Below are 18,952 nucleotides of genomic sequence, written 5' to 3' on the forward strand. Positions count from 1 at the left end.
GCTCGGAACCTCTGAACCCGGATGGGGGGGTCAGGAAGGGCCAGCCCCCAGGAGAAGCCTCCTGCTGCACCTCCCTCTCCTGGAATTCCTTACAGGCCTGCACTCTGTTCCTCTCCCTGCCATCTAACTTCAGCACAGCCTCCCAGCTCTGCTCTTCACTCTGCTCATTTTCCTCCTGCTCCTCCTCCACCCCCGGGTCTTGTAGCTCTTGCAAGATCCGGTTCTCATCCTCCTCGAACCGAATCTCGGATGCCGTGCGCTCACGCAGTTCTCCGGTCAGGGGTGGCCAATCTGCGTCCATGTCCAATAATCCATGCTCGCTGCCCTCCTGGCTCAGGCATGGTGAGAGTGGCAGGCCACTGAAAATCAGCTCCTGGCCATCTTGCAAGAAGGGCGAGGGGGGATTCAGGAGGTAAAGGGACTCCTCGTCTAGGTCACTGTCCTCCCCCAGCAATGCGGGCAGAGGTGGCAGGGAGGGCAAGTTGTGAAGAACAGCCCCCTGACCCATTGATCTCCGCCCCCCTCTCATGGATCGAGGCCAGGTGCGAGCTTTGGTGGGGGGGCAGAAGATAGGCTTGGGTGACACTAAGGGTGGCAGGAGGGGGGTGGTCTCCTGGTCGTGTTCCAGAACTGGGGAGTCCCGCTCGTGTGCCGAGTCTACAGACTGCACAGATACAATAGGTGGATTTCTGGGCCGTTTCTCCTCAATGTCCCGAATGCACCTGTAGGAGGCGATGGTGGGCTCCTTCTTTTCATGTCTAAGCCTCTGTGTCTCTCTCAGGCCTTCCAAACCTATCTGGGACTGGTCCCCAGGCTCTGGCTGGACCAGGGGAAAGGCAGGTTTCGCTGCGGGAAGCTGCTCTTTCGGAGGGGCCAAAGCAGGCATCTGCCAGGGTTGTTTGTGGGACACAGGGTGCGAAACAGCGTGTGGCTTCTGTCTGACCAGCTGCATCAGGGGGGTGACCAGAGCCCCTGACGGGGCACTTAAGGAAGGGGAGCAAGAAACAGGCGGGGTTTGGGTGCCCGTTGAGGAACTGGCTGATGTGGAGTAGGATGGATATGCAGGGGGAGTGGATGTGGGAGGAGGTGTTGGTAAGAGGGAGGGCAGAGGGAGTACTGGGGAGAGTGGGATGCCGACCCCGGACAGCCGCTTCTCTCCCGAGTCCCCTGGAGACAGTTCCAAGCGCTCAGCAAACTCGGGGTAACTGGGCGGCATGAAGGCCTTCCACGAGCGCCTGTTTGGATTGTCCCTCTTGTCGCCGCCCTGGTGACGCCTCTTGGTCACTACTGCAGCACCACCTGGGGCAGCACACGATGCTGGAATGCTGGCAGCAGAAGCGGCACCCGGCCCCACCCCTGCAGGTGACTTTTGGGGGTCACTCGTCAGCTTCAGCGCATCGAAGATCACCCGTTCATCCAACTTCTTGGCGCCGGAGTCACTGGGCCGTGGTGCAAACAGCCCCGGGCCCACCTCGGCCCCCAGCGTGCCATTGCAGGATGGACTGTTGCCCTCCCCAGCCCCTGAGCCCAGCGTGCTCCGCGACGGCTGGCCCAGCTTGTTGCCCTGGTCAATCTGCTCGTTAATCCGCATGGTGTCATAGATGGAGCGCTGCGGCACGTAGCAGTCCTCGATGTATGCCTCCTCGTCCTCGCCCTTGCCCAGACATCGAGGATTCTGCCGCAGGCAGTCCGGCCGGCTCAGGGGCTTCCCCATGGCGGCTTGTGGGACTCACAAGACCGGTCCTCTCACACGCAGCGGCGGGGATGGGTCTCTCCCACCCGCATTCAACAAATCCACATGCAAACAACAGTTCTCCGACGGTCTGATGGCAAATTAGGTGCCACCAAACCACACATGCGAAAGGAGATTTCTCAATCAAATGTATTTTAGAAATGAATTTATGTAAGTTCACAGGAAGTTTAGAGTAAAGCTGGTTGCTTCTGTGGAGTCATTGGTGCCGGTATGAGAGGCCTGTCCTCTGAATCATCCTCATCTCTCTGAGCCATTTGTCACAGACGCATGGGGGCTGGTTTCCAAAACAGACAGAAGTTTGTGATGGGGTGCAGGGCCTTGCTCAGTACAGCTTCCACCCTCCCTGGGGGTCCCGCCCCTGGGCCCATGCTGTGTCCCTTAAGGCCACTTCCTGTCCGTTTCCCTGCCTCGCTGATTCTCCCACAACACAAAAAAAAAAACAGACAAAATAGTTCAGCAGTCGTAGAGACGGGCAGGCAAAGTGCTTGGTTCCTTTTAAGGTGTGCTCAGCAGACACTGTCAGACAAGAACACAAACGGGCGCCGGGGACGATATGCACTTGGCTGATGCATTTTTCAAATTTGTGCCTTTTTAAAATCCAGGTTCAGTCCAGCTGGCTGAGATTTCCTGTTAAATTTGAACGCCGTTCTCCGCGGACATCCAAAAACAAATCGAGACTCCTAGACAACGAAAGGCTTTTCTGAACAAAGCGGCGATGACGTCTATACTCTGAGAAATTAAAAGGAAAATGGAAAGACAAAAATTTGTATAAAGGTGAAAGGAAAGCAGTGAGTTACCGCAGGCGAGCAGAGTGTGTGCAGCTCGATAGGCTGTCGGTGTTGCTGCACAGTCTGATCTTTCTTTTCGTATCCTTCCTTTCTTTAATTCCCATCGCAGGGACGGAGAGGTGTGCGTCTAGTACCAGTGACCTCCCATGTGTGTCCAGGGGCCCTCTTCATCATCATCGTCATCATCACCAAGGGCACCATCACCACCCCCAGTCAGTCTACCCGAAAAAGGAGGGGGGCTTCACGTTAAATCCAGGCTCCCCCGCTCTGACTTTTCCTACGGTTTCAGGCAAAAAAACAGACAAAGAAGTGCCGATCCATTTCCACATGGGGGGGTTGCCATTTCTTCCTCCCTGGCCCCCCCAGTCATCCTCTGATTCGAGTTCTTGTCAGAAAAGCAGCGATCCAAACACACGCCCGTGTGCAGGACTCGGGGCAGTGCAAGGGGCGAGTTTACGTGGAAGCAGCCGACAGGCACACAAGCTTGTATCCGGAGGGCATGAGAGCAGACAGACCACCCCCTCAGCCAAGTCTCCTTCCTCACAGCTGACACGTCTGCTGAAGATCCACAGACAAATGAAAAAGCAGGAGAAAGACCTTTGTTTCCTCCTCTTCTCTTCTCCTCCTCTCTGCTTTCGCTCGTCGCTTTCTTCCACAGCTTCTCTCAGACTGCTACACACAGCTGAAATGGTTTGCAGCTGCTATAAAAAAGTCTCCCTCCTCTCCGCTCTCCTCCCTCGCTCGCTCGCTCACTCACCCACCCGCTTGCCTATCTGACCCCCCCAAACTCTGTAACTCGCCTGCTCTCACTCATTCGCTCTCTCTCTCTCTCTCTCACTCTCCCTCTCCCCCGTGTTTTTGTTTGAATCCAGCACCGTTTGTTCAGCTTCCTGCTTGAGTATTAAAAGACAGGAAGTGCTCCAATCATGCCGTTTCCTCTCTACCCCCTAAAAAAAAAAAAATAAATAAATAGAGACAGGCGGGATGTGGGGGAGTAAGCGGGAGGTGTGGAGAGCGAAGCGGTGCAGAGAGGGGGTGTGTGGCCAGAGCGATTGTCAAACCAAGGGATTTAGCTGGTTTCCGCTTCCAAAAGGAAGAAAAAAAAATCACTGGGCACCATGTATGAGCAAGATAATCCCAAACTAAACAGCGAAAATCACCGGTGGATGCAAAAAAAAAAAAAAAAGGAGAATCAATTAAAAAGTGTTCTTGTGCGAATTGCACATTGGGTTTGAGTCATTTTTCCTAAAATGTCAGGAATCTCTCTGAAAACCTGGAGCGCAGATAAGAGGGATCCTGCAGGACCGCAGAGGCTGGGAGCCGGAGAGGAATCTGCTCAGCGCGAGCTACACTTGCGCCGAGATCGCCGAGGACTCCCTGCCTGCGCTGCCGCCGCCTTCATCTGAGCTTTGTAATCCGGACCCGATTCTCCCAGGCCAAAAAAAACACCAAGCAGCAAGAAAAGGATCGAGTGAGGAGCCAATGCCAGTTGGGCACAAAAAAATGAAACGCAGCACCTTTTTCCAAAACAGGAGGACCAGAGGCTCACCCAGTCAGCTTGTCCACTCCCCGTGTCTTTGTCAGGCAGCCACGCAGGGTAGCCGAGCACTTGGATTGTTTAAACGGCACAAAGGCGGCTGCGGGTCCCCCATATCGCAGCTCGACATTCCAGCCGGCGCACTGAAACCCGAGCCGGCGAGGTGGGGTGTGTGTCTGTGTGAGTGTGCGCGCGCGCGTGCATGTGTATGTGTGTGTGCGTGTGCGTGTGGCAGGGGCTGCAGGGCATGTGGACTGTGGGCGTCAGGATGCCTCGAGGGAAAAGGAAAGAAAGAATGAACTAGGGAGGCGACGTAATCCAGACGGAGCTAGCAAGCCCCCCCATCACTCTTTCTCCTGATCCCCCTCTTTTTCCCTTTCAGACCTCTGACTTTCGGGTTACTTATTCCCTTCTGCACACTTTCCCCTTCCTCTCACTCCCAGTCGCTCCGCACTGTTTCAGCAACAGGCAGCCTGAGTGGAGGTCTGCTTACTCCCGACCTTGCCGTCACTCTGGGGGTCTCTCTGTTCTCTCTTCCTCTCCCTCCCTCCCTGACTGCTGCTGGGAGCTGCCACATTGCCCGTGGCCTGCATGTCAAACAAGCTAAATATTCTGGCTCCCTTTAAACCCCCATCCCTCTCCCTGTCAGTTGTGCTGCAGCTGTCATGCCGGCCTGCAAGACAAACTTCTCTAAAAGAAACAAAAGCCATTTGTCTTTTCACACACACTCTCTCTCTCTCTCACACACACACACACACACACACACACACACACACTTCTTTCTCCCCCACCTTCGCCTACCAGTGGTGGCTTCAACCTCTTCAAACCCAGCCCCACCTCACCAGAACCATGACATGTACCACAGTCCAGCATGCACATAATCGGGCCGGTCATCGGGACGAAGAGAGAGAGCAGCAGAGGTCAAGTGAGGAGGAGAAGAAAAAAAAACAGAAGAGGATGAAAAGAAAAGAAAATCTGCTTAACCTCTAGGATTTGCACTGTTTTATTCCCCAGATGACAAGCCGCCATTACACTGCGGAGTGCACCCTCTTTCCCCTCCTGTTCTGGCTCTGTGCTGGTCTTCATCACACACACACACACACACACACACACACACACACACACACACTCTCTCTCTCTCTCTCTCTCTCTCTCTCTCTGAGATGCCAAATGACATCCTTTCAACAGCATTCCTAAAATGTAGCCCATTCTGACACTGCCCAGGGGTGTGGAATGGACATGCACAGCGCTCCCATCTCTTATGGGACACCTGTTCTCCCAGAATCCCTCACAACCCCTGCTGTTGTATTCCTGCCTCTTTTATTCTGCATTCAGATTCTCACACACACAAACAGGCACACGCACACACACACACACACACACAAACAGGCACACACACACACACACGCACACACACGCACAAACAGGCACACACACAAACACACACAAACACACACACAAACACGCACAAAAAACAGACACACTCCTGTACTCATATCTTTGTGGGGACCGTCCATTCATTTCTATGGCTAAATCCCTAACCCCTACCCAGTACTAACCTTAACCATAAACAAACAAACAAAATATAAGACTTTTGGCATTTACAGTTTTTTGATTGCAGTCACAAATTTTTATAAAATTGAATTTCCCCTTGTAGGGACAAAAAATGGTCCCCACTATGTTTTTATCACAACGTAATGTACATCTGGCCCGCCCACCCACACCCACGCACACACACACACACACATACACACACACCCTCCTGACCCTTATGCTTACTTCAGCTTCATCATTAACCAGCCCTCACCTGCTGGAATAAATGTCAGCATTGTTAAAGCGTAACAGTATCACGCACCTCGAGAGAGTGCATGGAGGAAGCAAACAAAGACCAGGGACAAAACCAATAACGTGGCAGCGTTCGCTAATCAAAGAGGTGGGGGGGTGTCACAGTCACTACTACACCTCAGTGAGTCCCTTATGCGATATCACAGGGGACTCAGGCTATCAGAACTGGCAGGACTGGCTTTGTGCTCCCAAGGGAGATACCTGATGGTCTCTGCAAACCAGGGACTCTTTTGTGCCATGTGACTTGGGGGCTGCTCCCCTCTCTTTCCCTCGCTCCTCCTTCCTCACATACCTGCCCAAACAAAGCACATGCAAACACCCCAGGGAAAAAAAGGCAGAGAAGCAGAGCGGACAGGAGAGAACACGAGGCTTCCATCTTCAGCTCCAACCAGGGCAGTCAACAACAGGGACTATAACAATGGCAAGTCCCATCATGCACAGCGGCGCCGTAGCAGCTACCACAGATGGGACTGCTAGCTCTTCTGGTCAGCAGTGCTATCACTTATGACGAGAGGATTACTGGTGAGCTAATGGAGGAAGATGAGGGGGTACACCGCAGGGAGGGGGGAGGGGTGTTATGGAATGTCAGCATGATTCAAAGCAGCTGAAATAACAGGAACAGCGTGTGCACACACACACACACACACACACACACACACACACACACACACACGCAAGAGGTGTAACGCCCAAACAAAGGCATCATCATGCACTCCTAGGGCCAGCAGGCACAGAGAAGGTCACCCTACAAACTCTAACCATAAAAGCAACCTATTCAAACCTGGCCCTAATATATAACAATAAAGAGAGCAACTTTCACTTTAAAACCCTGAATGCTGACTGTTGGAAGACACATGATTGGGAGGAACCAATCAGGGGTAGTGAACCGCAGGGAACTAATCGGGGGTAGCGAACTGCAGGGAACCAATCAGGGGGAGAGCTTTATTTCATTCAGCTTCTTAATTGGCCATTTTAGGGCCACATGATAAAAGGGGCTGGTCCAAAGTCCCAGTGGGTGGGGGAGCTTACCATTGCTCAGCTCATCATGAAGCTTGCACCCAGTAAGCAGCCCACTTCCACGCGCCTCCCAATAAGCCAGGGATTCCCAGCTGTGTCTGTTCTGGTTCTCCTCGGCGCAGATGAGCAATGCGACACGGACCCCCCGACGATTCTCAGTATCTGACCACCCTCATGCTTCCCCACGAGCCCATACACTGACATCCTCAGCTGCCAGTTTCCTCACAGTACCTAAGGTGAAATGATCTCCTGTGGGTGCCTGACCAGGTAGTGTTGTAGCAGCGACGGTCTGGAATGCGCTGCCACAGAGTCTGCGAGATGTAAAGTCTATTTCAACTTCTAAGCTACGGTTAAAAACATATCTATTGGAGGAATGTTACAATACATCATCCAGTTTGTACGGCTGTTGGTTTTTTCCCATTTTTGTTGTTACTGTTCTATGGTTTTGTGTTGGATCGTATGCACTATAAAGCGACCTTGAGCATGCGAAAAGCGCAATACAAATAGGACTCATCATCATCATCATCATCATCAATATGGCCACCTCGGGGTACACAAAAAAAAACTGGACCCTGAGGGGGTCGGGCTGCAAAGTGGCAAAGGGTGGGGGCAGCCACAGGAAACCAGGGTGAGGTCGGAATGGGACTTAGCAGCTATTATGAGTCCTCTCACAGCCAGGAATTCCCTACCATGGAATTCCCATTTGGACAGAGGGGACAGGGCAAGAATCCGGGAGTACCGCACCCTGTGTGTGTTAGAGAGACAGCTGGGATTCTTACCCAACTGCACAACAACCAGAGACACTGGGGGATGTATCTGCATTCACACACTGTAAACACACAATGACACCACACAGCATTGCATCCATACACCTGTACGCATACTGATGGCACAGGACTGGATCCACACACTGACGGGGCAGCACTGCATCCACACACTGACAGCACCGCACTTCATCCACATTCCTGCACGCATACTGATGGCACAGCACTGCATCCACACATCAACGGCACAGCAATGCATCCACAGACCCGCACATACACTGACAGCAAAGAACTGCATCCACACACTGAGGGCACAGCACTGCATTCACTCTCTTCCTCCATAAGAAACATGACCACCCCAGCACAGAACATCCACCAGACCCTACAGACCTCTGCATTGCTCACTGTCTGCATAAACACGCACACAGGGGGAGAAGACATCACACACCTACGTCAGCAGAAGTGTGAACATGCAGAAACACCAGGAAATGAGGGGTGAGGGCAGAGGAGGTTCCTGAGACTCATGGGCTTCACTCAGGTCCACTTCGCTAACTTGATTAGATCACTGCTGATATGATAAATGACAAAAATGGCTCCCTGAATGACCCTCAACACCCCCGAGTCAAAGAGGAGCTGCCCACTTTTCCTCAGCACTGCTCAGGCCAGCAAGCGCACTCAGTGCCTCAACCTCACAGCACTGGGGGGAAGGGGGGTCATAGCAGCCAAGTTTAACTAACCGTAGATGTGTTTACAGTTACAGGCGAGAGAAAGTGGAGGCGGGGGGGGGGAGGTTGCAACAGACTACAGAGATGATGGGGGAAAGAAGATCATGAAGAAGCACCCTCCCACCCCCCGGTCTCCTTCTGGAAGACGAGGCCCCCTGCACAGGCTAAAAATAACACTGTTCCATATGCCGCTATGACACGTTTCACTCTGCCTTCACCTGCCTTCCACCTCCCCAACCCCGATAAGCATGGCAATCAATGATCAGCCCCTGCTTCTCTGCATTCTGATCCTCACTGCATCCACAAGTATTCAGTGACAGTGTTCAGCGAGAGAGGGATAGGGAGAGAAAGAGAGTTAGCAAAAGAGAGCGAGAGAGAGAGGGAAGGAGGGGGGAGAGAATGTGATCGGATCCTGAGTGTAGTTAAGACTGCTTCTGATCAGTGACCCCCCCCCCCCCCCACTAGCTCCAGAATCAGGGTTATAGAGGCAACTCACACAGGCGACCGGAGACGGAACTAGGGGGAGCAGGCAAGAGCCATGACATGCAAGTAAAGAAGGATTCAGACCCCTGTATGGGGGTGGGGGGTGGGGAGGGAGAGAGAGAGAGACTTTCCACTGTACAACAGGGCCAAGGAGACAGAGCAGCATGGCATACTCCCTGAATGACGGCTGAGCCTGAGGACAGTGACATCACAGTCACAGTGATGTGGGGACGCAGCGTCGAGTGACAGCCAGCCACCGTCACCAAAGAAGGGGCACGACCCCGCCTTCCAGGCCACCTGCCATACCAACGGAGAACCTCGTGCCTCTGAGCACAAAGAGGGGCCCCAAGAGGTGGGGCAGGAGGTTCAATGGGTAGAATAAAGACCCTGCCCCCCAGGTGCCGGAACAGGCTGCTGCTTCAGGTGTTAAAACTTTGTCTTCGTTTCCATGGTAACAAACCTAACAGGCACCGCGCTCAAGCAACTGAACAGCATGAGGTGTGGGGGGGGGACCGAGGGGAGGCAATGGTGTTACCATGGGAACTCTCAGCACATGCTTGGGAGACCGATGATTCAGCATTGTCGCCAACCCCCCTTCTCCACATCCCACTCAGTCTGTCTCCCAAACTCCTCCGCTGTTCTGCTCTCTTCCGGGCCCCCCGTTGCCATGTCCCCCCCCAGCCCGGGATGTGAGTAACAAATGAAGCATCATCCCACAGCATCGACTCACGAGGTCGGAAGCAGAACTGCAGTAAGAGGGGGCGATTTCCACAGCGTGACTCAGCAGCATTGGGGGTGCGGGGGTGAGGGAGGTGGAGGCTATCCAGACCTGTGAAGCTCTTACAGCAAACACCCCCCCCCCCCGCAGACACTTCACAGGAAACGGAAACACTCAACTATCACTACTCAGTGGCAATGAAGACCCCGCATCCCTACCTTGAAGTCGTGCAGCTGCTGCCGGATGACCTCCACCTCGGTGCCAACGGTGCCCTGCGCGGCTAGCCCATCTTCGGCGCGGCCCAGCAGCTCTTGCAGCTCGGCCAGGCGGCTGTAGAAATCGCGGACGCGGCGGGCGGCCTCCTCTACCTGGGCCAGCCGTGCCTGCCCTCGTTCCGTCAGCTTGGCGGCCTGCCTGCCCAGGGCCTCGGCCTCCCGCCGCAGTGCCAGCAGGTCCGGCGAGCTGCCCTCCCGCCGCAGCATGCTGGCGCAGTCAGCCCCATGGGCGTCCAGCTCTGCCCGCAGTGCCGCCAGCCGCACCAGGAAGCCACGCGCCGCCTCCGCCTGCGAGGCCAGTGAGTCCGCATCCCGGCCCGCCGGACCCAGCCCGTCCAGCTCGTCGTCCAGCTCGGCCAGGCGCGAGAAAACATCCCGCACGCGCGCCTGCACCTCGCCCACGCCCTGTAGCCGTGCTTCCAGAGACGAGCAGCACTGTTCCATCTGTGGGGGGAGCGTGTGTCAGTGGGGGGGTATAAGGAGGCGGTAGGATGATTACATGGGGTGGTGTGGGCTGCTTTTTAATAAAAGGATGGAGGAACTCCACTGAGAGCAGCAGAGAAACCAAGAAATATTACAATACATAAGATATATAAGGTACCAGGCAAAATGCCGGACACAGCTACTGAAAAATCAACAAGATCATGACCCTTAGTACTCCTCAGGGTTATGCAAGTGCTGTATTCTCTTGTGAACAACAAAAGAGATGGAGTGCTGTGACAGATGACCTGGCCCCTCTATTCCCCGACCTGCATCCTATAGAGCTGGTCTGGGATGAGTTTGATCGAAAACTAAGAGCAAGGTAGCCAACATGTGCTCAGAACTTGTGGAAACTCCTTCAGGACTGTTGGAGAAGCTTTTCGGGTGGCTACATCTGGGAGATTGTTAGAAGAATGCCAAGAATCTGCAATGATGTTATCAAAATAAAGGGGGCTATAGAGTCCAAAATTTGAGAAAATTTTGAGAACATTTCTCTTGACCATTGCAATTTGATTTGCATAAATTATAAGATGAATAACAGCAGAAACAGAGTAAAAGCAGGTGTGCCCAGCCTTCGGACTGATACTGCAGATGGAGACAGAGAGGGCCTCTCCCCCGGGGCTTGGTAACCCACCCCCAACCCCCAGCCCCTTACCTTCTCACCCATGTCCCCAAACTCTTTCTGCAGCTCCTGTGCCTGCCCTTCCAGCCGCAGCCGCCCCTCCCTGGTGCCGCCCGGTGCGTCAAGCACAAGTCCGCGGGCCAAGTCGTGCAGGTAGGCCACCTGCGGCTGCAGAGAGCACAGCGCCTCCTGCTGGGCTCGCAGCCGCTCCAGGCTCTTGTTGCTGCATGCTTGGGGCCCCAGCGCCTCCTGCACCTCCACCTGGTGCCGGGCTGCCTCCAGCCGCCTCTCCACGGCTTGCCGGCCCTCCTCGAACTCCCGCAGACGGCTGGCCAGCTCATCCAGCTGCGTTGTGTGGCCCTGCAGCCGCTCCTCCAGGCCGTCGGCGCGTCGGGTCAGTGCTGCCTTTGCGTCGCGCACCTCCTCCTCACCAACCCGGCATATCTCAACCAGCTGGTCGGCTGCCACGTTCAGTGCCTCCAGCAGGGGGCGCCGGCGTTCTAGGTCCAGCGCCAGCTGCCGGGCCTTTTGCAGGCCGTCTTCCAGGGCAGCTGGCTCCAGCGAGGGCTGAATCTCAGCCTCCCGCCTCTCGCAGTCCTCCACCCAGGGCTCTAGCTCGGCCCGGTGCTGATGGAACAGATCGGCGCGGGCCAGTGCCTCTGCCAGGTGGGCCTTGCGCTTGTCACTGCGCTGGTTCATGGCTTCCCAGTCCCGTTTCAAAGCACTGAGACTGGCCTGCAGCGCCACCCTCTCCTCTCCACCAGGGGGCAACGAGGCCAGCAGGGTGGCACCTTCGGCCTGGATGAGCTCATAGGAGCCGCGCTGCTGTGCCAGCCCCCGCTGGGCCTGCTCCTGCTGCGATAGCAGCGCCCGCAGCGCCTCCGGCTGGCAGGGCAGGGCATCATCGGCCCCTGGCCACGCCCCCACCTCACGGGCCTGCTCAGGGACTTGCTCATCCAGCCAGCTGCGCAGCTCGTCGAACATCTGCTGGAACTGCTGTGTGCTAGAGAGAGCAGCCTGCAGCTGCGACAGGCCATCAGCTGGGGGGGGAGGGGGAGAACAACATTAATTACTCATTGATATCATCACCGACACAAACAACTTATATATGATGTAAGTGTCTTTTTGGTATTTTAGCGGACATAGACACCACACCGCTCTCACATTCGCCCACTGCCTTCTGTGGTGTTGTATTGAGGGACGGTCTCTCTCTCTCTCTGGCACACACACACACACACACACACACATATTCTCCACCACTTTCCAAAGAAAGTGCTCTAACAGACACATCCAAAAACACCAACATGCACAGGTTCCCCACAGGGAAAAACATACAGTCTCAGAGAAAGACAGTGAGATGGACAGCAGGGCATAGAAAATGACAAAAACACAGAAGAGGGAGACAAAGAGACAGGTGCAGAGAGGGACAGACAGACAGAGAAGGACAGACAGGCAAACAGACAGCGAGGCAGAGACAGGTGCAGAGAGGGAGAGACAGGTAAACAGATAGAGGGAGAGACAGGTAAACAGATAGAGGGAGAGACAGGCAGACAGAGAGGGAGAAACAGGCAGACAGAGAGGGAGGCAGAGACAGGTGCAGAGAGACAGGTAGAGAGAGAGAGAGGGAGAGACAGGCAGACAGAGAGGGAGAGACAGGCAGACAGAGAGGGAGGCAGAGACAGGTGCAGAGAGACAGGTAGAGAGAGAGAGGGAGAGACAGGCAGACAGAAGGGAGAGACAGACAGGGAGAGACAGGCAGACAGAGAGGGAGGCAGAGACAGGTGCAGAGAGACAGGTAGAGAGAGAGAGGGAGAGACAGGCAGACAGAGAGGGAGAGACAGGCAGACAGAGAGGGAGGCAGAGACAGGTGCAGAGAGACAGGTAGAGAGAGAGAGGGAGAGACAGGCAGACAGAAGGGAGAGACAGACAGGGAGAGACAGGCAGACAGAAGGGAGAGACAGACAGGGAGAGACAGGCAGACAGAAGGGAGAGACAGACAGGGAGAGACAGGTGCAGAGAGACAGGTAGAGAGAGAGAGGGAGAGACAGGCAGACAGAAGGGAGAGACAGACAGGGAGAGACAGGCAGACAGAAGGGAGAGACAGACAGGGAGAGACAGGCGCAGAGAGACAACAAACACACAGAGGGGGATAGACAGGCTCAGAGTGAGACACAGACAGGAGTGTACAAAGTAATAGAGGGAGATGGACAGACCCGCTCTCTCCTCCAGGCTCCTGAGGGGGGTGCTCACACTCCCCAGCCTCTTGCGGAGCTCATCCCGCAGGTACGGCTCAGTCACAATGGCGCTCAGCTCCTGGCACAGCTCCTCTGCCTGGCCTAGCTGGGCCCGCCGCCTCTCCAGCTGTGCCCGCAGCTCGCTGGTCTCCTGCAGCTGGCGACGCAGTGCCTCTGGCCGGCTACTGGGCGAGGCCTGAGCATCCAGCTTCGTGCCGAGCTCCGCCACGCCAGAGGCCAGCTCCCGGAGTGCCGCCTGGTACCGCTGGCTGGCTGCTTGGGCACGATCGATGTCCTCGGAGCGGCGGGACAAGCGCTTCGTCAGCTCGGCCCACTGCTGCGACACGGTGCTCAGCTGCTCCCGCACCTCCTCCTGATCCTGCGCCTCCTCGCCACCGGGGCACAGGATGCCCTCTGCCGCTCGGGTCAGCTGGTCAAACTGCGGCCGCCGCGTTTCAAACTCCCGCAGCATGATCTGGAGACACAGTGTTTGTGCGAGAGACAGAGAGTTAAGGTCCATCTACAGGTCATACTGCAGATTTTACATCAAGATCTGAGAAAAAAACTAAAAGAGAAGAAACTGGCAGTATAGAGAATTCCTAGGTTATAGAAGAGTTTTGTTGTTGAGTTAGTGTATTTATTTTGTGTATTTTTTTCTTTATTGAAAAACAAAATGAAAAAATGCATGTGATTCGCGTCGACTTACACTCAAATTTAAAGAAAAATCCACTTTGGGATGCACAGCGTCTATTCTAAGATGCTGTATTTTAGACAGATGGTACTCCATTGATCCCCAGAGGGAGATTACGAGAGGATGACGTGTAATAATGTGAATGTTTGACAGGCCGGCCAGGGCGCCTGTACCTGCACTTGCTGCTTCTGCGTGCTCAGCATGTTGGGGTCGATGCTCAGGGGCCCCAACACGCCCATCATCAGCTCCTTCTCCTGCAGCCAGGGGCCCAGCTGGCCGGCCGCCACCGCGAAGCTGCCCAGCCGGTCGGCGCAGGTCTCCAGTTCCGCCTGCCTTTCTGCCGCCTTCTGATTGGCTCTCTCCCACCGTGAGTCTGACGGGAGGGCAGAAAAAGTGGAGTCACAGACGCAGCTTAGAAACCATGGCAACCAAATGGGGGGGGGGGGGGGGGATACCATGGCAACTCCTGAATGGTCGGACTGCATGACTCAGTCTGGCTGAGTATAAATACTGTAATCAGAATATCGGCCAGAAGAAAAGCTTTACAAAAAAAAAAAAAAAAGAGCAGTTCGGATGTCCTTCTGTTCTTTCCTAATCTAAAGTGTCCTTGTGGCTGCCCCAGGTCGTCTGCCCGCCACAGAAAACCAGCCCCCACCACATCCAAGTGCCTGATTTTGGCATTAGACCGCACTGGGAAGTGTCTGTGCTGAGTAAATAACGGCCTCTGAAATAAACGCCCCAAAGGGCTGCATTCACCACACTTTCATAAACACCATCATTCTCCGTTACTTATGTGTTTGTCCAAAAAAAACATTTAAGCAAACACAGCTCAGGGCTTCACGCGCCGTCCATTTATAGAGCTGGGGAATGATTTGGAAGCGGTCACATGTCCAGGTTCGTACCCAGAATGTATCTGCCTCTGTCCCTACAAGATCAGAGTCAACTGCGGATTTGAGTCGCGCATGCACTGCTGATCCAAGTCAACCACGTTAAACTATTAGTATTAAAAGTATTAAACTGTTTAAATACTAAAGGACTTTAGGCCAACTACGAAACCTGCACCCTTACCAATTATAGAAAGTTAAAGCTCATCTCTAGTATTAGCAAAAATTTTCATAGAATGGGTTTCATAAAATGGAATCTCTTGCATGCGAGACTCATATCCATGGCTGACAGCCTCTTCCACCACCACAGAGACCCCACCCCCCTGGTATGATGACCCAGCCCCCTACTATAAAAGCTCTGCCCCCCCTGGGCACTGACCGATGTTCCTGAGCTGCTCTCGCCACACCTCCACCTCAGGGGAGTCCGGGTTCTCAGCAATCAGCTGCTGAAGCGTGTCCTTCAGCTCCTGCACCTTCCCGGAACGCTGCTCCAGCTCGGACATCAAGGCCTACGGGCACAAAGAGTGTCAGTCGGGCTCCAAGGCAGCAGAACTGCGCATGGGAGGAATCTCTGCAATACGGAGCCATAAAGGTCACTGCAGTACTGAGGATCCACGGCATGAGCCACCGCCGGCGTCATGACCCCTCGCCAGGAATTTACATCCCCGCTTGCCCAGTTTGCCTCAAGAAAAGGCACAGAAAATGTTAAAAACAAAGGTCTTCAAAGACAGCACAGCTGGCACCTGGACCTGTACATCGTGTTCTCTAATGAAATCTTTATTTAGTGGGGGGCTTCTTCACCAGCCAGATAAATTTCATCCAAAGTGATTTATCAGTCGCTGAAGCACATCTGAATCTCTCCATGTCCTCTTTGGACTAACTGCCTCTCCCCACCCACCCCAGGCACAGAAGTGGAGCTTCACCATACCTTGTTCTCCTGGGCCTGGGCACGTACCACCTCAGGCCGGGAGGGGGAGATGGCCGTCCCCGTCGTTGCTGTAAAGCTGCGCTCGCGCTCGCCCAGCCAGCAGCCCAGCTCCTGGGCCTCACGCCGTGCCTTCCGCCGCAGGTCCAGCGCGTCTCCCTGCCGCTGCAGCCGCAACCGCAGTTCTGCACCCAGTCGCTCATACTCGCTACCCACGTCAGCCAGTGCTACCTGGATCTTCGTCAGGTCTGTGGGTTCCAGGATCATCCGGAAGGAAACATTAGGAATGCCATGGAAAAAGGGGAATAGGGCTGAAATACTCAGACCTGAGAAGCAGCAAGGCAGACAGGCAGCGAGCCGACAAGGGAACCGGGAAAGATAACAAATAGGCTCTGAGTTTCCTGTTCATAAGCCATCAGGCTACTAGTCTGTCTCAGCTTAAGACAAACATATGGAGACATGCACAGTCCAAACATACAGAGACACACAGGACGAGTGTGTGGAGACACACACACACAGCCCGAACGTACGGAGACACACAGCCCGAACGTACAGAGAGAGACACACAGCCCGAACGTACGGAGAGACACACACAACCCAAACGTACGGAGAGACACACACAACCCAAACGTACGGAGAGACACACACAACCCAAACGTACGGAGAGACACACACAACCCAAACGTACGGAGAGACACACACAACCCAAACGTACGGAGAGACATACACAACCCAAACGTACAGGGACACACACCTGAAGTGTACAGAGACACACAACCCAAACGTACGGAGAGACACACACAACCCAAACGTACAGGGACACACACCTGAAGTGTACAGAGACACACAACCCAAACGTACGGAGAGACACACACAACCCAAACGTACAGGGACACACACAACCCAAACGTACAGGGACACACACCTGAAGTGTACAGAGACACACAACCCAAATGTACGGAGGGACACACAGCCCTGCAGCAGCTAACACATTAGAATTGTACTATAGTGAGCTATGGCTCACTATTAAAAAAAACAAAATTAGAAAAGGATGGGGGGTGGTGAGGGTCAGGGGCACAGAGTGCCAAGATAACACCCAAGTGCCCAGCAAACACCAGGGCTCTGGGTCACCCGGCCCCCAGGAAAATCATGACAGTTAAATTGGTGACACCCGAGTGTCCATGCTGGGGCCCCCAGACCAGTTTGCTCACCCCCAGCCCAGTCCACGGCGCCCTCTAGGGGAGCTCACCTTGGCAGGTGTGGATGCCGTTTACGCTGCTTGGGCTGCCTGAGTCACCACCTAGCTGGGCGGGACCTGAAGGGTGTGGATAATCTGAGAGGGCTCAAGGTACACAACACCGACAAACAAAAGCAGGGTGCAAAGAGGACGACATGCCCCCGCCCTGACTCAGCGCCGCTGGCTCTCACTACTCACCAGTCTTGTTCTGGGGGGAAGTGATTTTAATGATTGACGTCTCGAGCTCAGACCCAATCTGATTCAGCTCCTGGACCTGCGGCCCCCGGGCCTCCCACTCACAGAGCAGCTCCTAGGAAGTGTGTAAAGTTCACATGCCAGCTAACACTTGCAAGAAACCAACCATTTTAATACAATGCACAAAGCAGCAGCTCATGATGCTGAAATACCAGCAAAACTATTTTATAAAACTCTTCAAATATACAAAAGCCAAAGTCAAAATGTGTATGTAGACAGATCACGCCAGAAAAATGTACCATTCACAGAATTTCCCTCTCTCTCTCTCTCTCTCACACACACACACACACACCTTCAGCCTCTCCACTCTCCTCTGCAGTCCTTCAGTGTCAAGGCTGGGTTCTTCTGATGGCAGCTGTTCTTGCACTACCTGAAGCCACCTGAGGAGGGCGCCAGAGAGGGAATTGAACAGTGCTAGCTGCTGGCCACAACTCTGGACAGCAGTGGATCTGCAAAAAGAAACAAAAACAGACAGAGAGAGAGAGGGAGAGAGAGAGATAATTAATCAAAGTCAGTAATAAGTAACTTTGGTTACTTATTAATTATATTGGTTTCTGTTCCAGTCACCCACTTATTGGATTACGTTAGAGCTTCACCAATGCCATAAAAATCCTTCACAAACTACAAACATTCTCAAGAGAGTTACACTTTATTTATACTGCAAATAGAAACAAAAAAAGTGATAGGATGGATTCCAGCTGCATGAAAGCATTGTCTTGTGATTGCCTCCATCTAGTGGACACACTGGGCCATTACACCAAGCTCTGTACTGCAGAGGAATAACTGCTGTTGATGTAATTGAGGAAACGCAGAAATGAAAGGAAGTTAGTTCATTTTTTCAGGGGAAAAACCCCTCCCAGAACCCCCCACTTGTGAAAAGGCTGATTCGTGCCTGGGGCAGTCAGTTAAATGGTGCACAGCCAGACCAGGGAAGCACAGTGCCTCAGGGCAGGGCTGGGGGCTGCTGTCACAGCCTTGCTCTGCGTGTGTGGAGTCTGGATGGGTCTCTCCCCCAGGTGCGAGAGTGGCTGGAAGATGGAGAGGATGGACGTTTATCTGATGACATGCACTCACCTCTCATTGACGCTGGATTCTAATCGGGCAAAATCCTCGGACACCATTTTGAGAGTGTCCAGGATAGCCTGTCCATTGGCGATGGCCGTGGACTGGCTGAGGTCCTTTCCAAGTTCGGACAGGCACTTCAGCTGGTCTACTTCCTGGTTCAGCTCCTCCCTCACTTCCTGTTGTAGTAGAGATTGATCAGTAATGGCCCCCCACTTCACCTTCCTGCTCCCCACACCGCACACCCCCCCACTTACCGCTATCGCCTGTCTGTAATCCTCCATGCTGCGATCCGGCTGCCCACCGGGACTCAGCGCTCGTTCCCGCGTTCGGACGAAGTTCTGCAGGTCGCTGCTAAGTCGCTCAAAGTTCTCCAGCTTGGGCAGCAGGCCACGCAGCTCCGCCTCTTTCTCGGCCTGCGTGGTCTGAGCCGCGGAATAGCGCCGGGTGAGATCCTGCAGCGCCCCCTGCAGCCCGGAGGCTGTTGTGGCGTCGGCGCTCTGGAGCAGCTTGGACACCGACTCCTGCATGGCGTCTATGCTGCCCTGCCGTGACAGCAGCTCCTGCCGGAGTTTCTGCGTAATAAAGAGGCGTGACAGGAGACGGTGTCACTGCAGCGTCACACGGCTCTAAAAGGAACGGGAGGCACTGATCCTG

The 18,952-nt window shown here is 54.3% G+C and overlaps 1 protein-coding gene across 21 annotated transcripts in view; it reads right to left on the reverse strand.

The window, feature by feature from the left end:
* The window catches only part of macf1a (microtubule actin crosslinking factor 1a), a 143,740-nt gene that overhangs the window by 35,810 nt on the left and 88,978 nt on the right, over positions 1 to 18,952 (reverse strand). For 19 of the 21 annotated variants that reach the window (XM_072705724.1, XM_072705725.1, XM_072705728.1 and 16 more), the window contains 11 exons: positions 18,553 to 18,870; positions 18,308 to 18,474; positions 17,526 to 17,682; positions 17,177 to 17,288; positions 16,991 to 17,083; positions 15,745 to 15,989; positions 15,196 to 15,325; positions 14,106 to 14,305; positions 13,221 to 13,716; positions 11,041 to 12,047; positions 9,849 to 10,349 (listed from right to left, as the gene is read on the reverse strand). In XM_072705724.1, the coding sequence (XP_072561825.1) occupies positions 9,849 to 10,349; positions 11,041 to 12,047; positions 13,221 to 13,716; positions 14,106 to 14,305; positions 15,196 to 15,325; positions 15,745 to 15,989; positions 16,991 to 17,083; positions 17,177 to 17,288; positions 17,526 to 17,682; positions 18,308 to 18,474; positions 18,553 to 18,870 (3,426 nt within the window). The remainder of the gene's footprint in view (positions 1 to 9,848; positions 10,350 to 11,040; positions 12,048 to 13,220; positions 13,717 to 14,105; positions 14,306 to 15,195; positions 15,326 to 15,744; positions 15,990 to 16,990; positions 17,084 to 17,176; positions 17,289 to 17,525; positions 17,683 to 18,307; positions 18,475 to 18,552; positions 18,871 to 18,952) is intronic. The other 2 variants (XM_072705723.1, XM_072705711.1) reach the window with 1 other exon arrangement.

This window comes from Paramormyrops kingsleyae, chromosome 23 (genome assembly GCF_048594095.1).
Source record: "Paramormyrops kingsleyae isolate MSU_618 chromosome 23, PKINGS_0.4, whole genome shotgun sequence".
In the NCBI taxonomy this organism is placed as follows: Eukaryota; Metazoa; Chordata; class Actinopteri; order Osteoglossiformes; family Mormyridae; genus Paramormyrops; species Paramormyrops kingsleyae.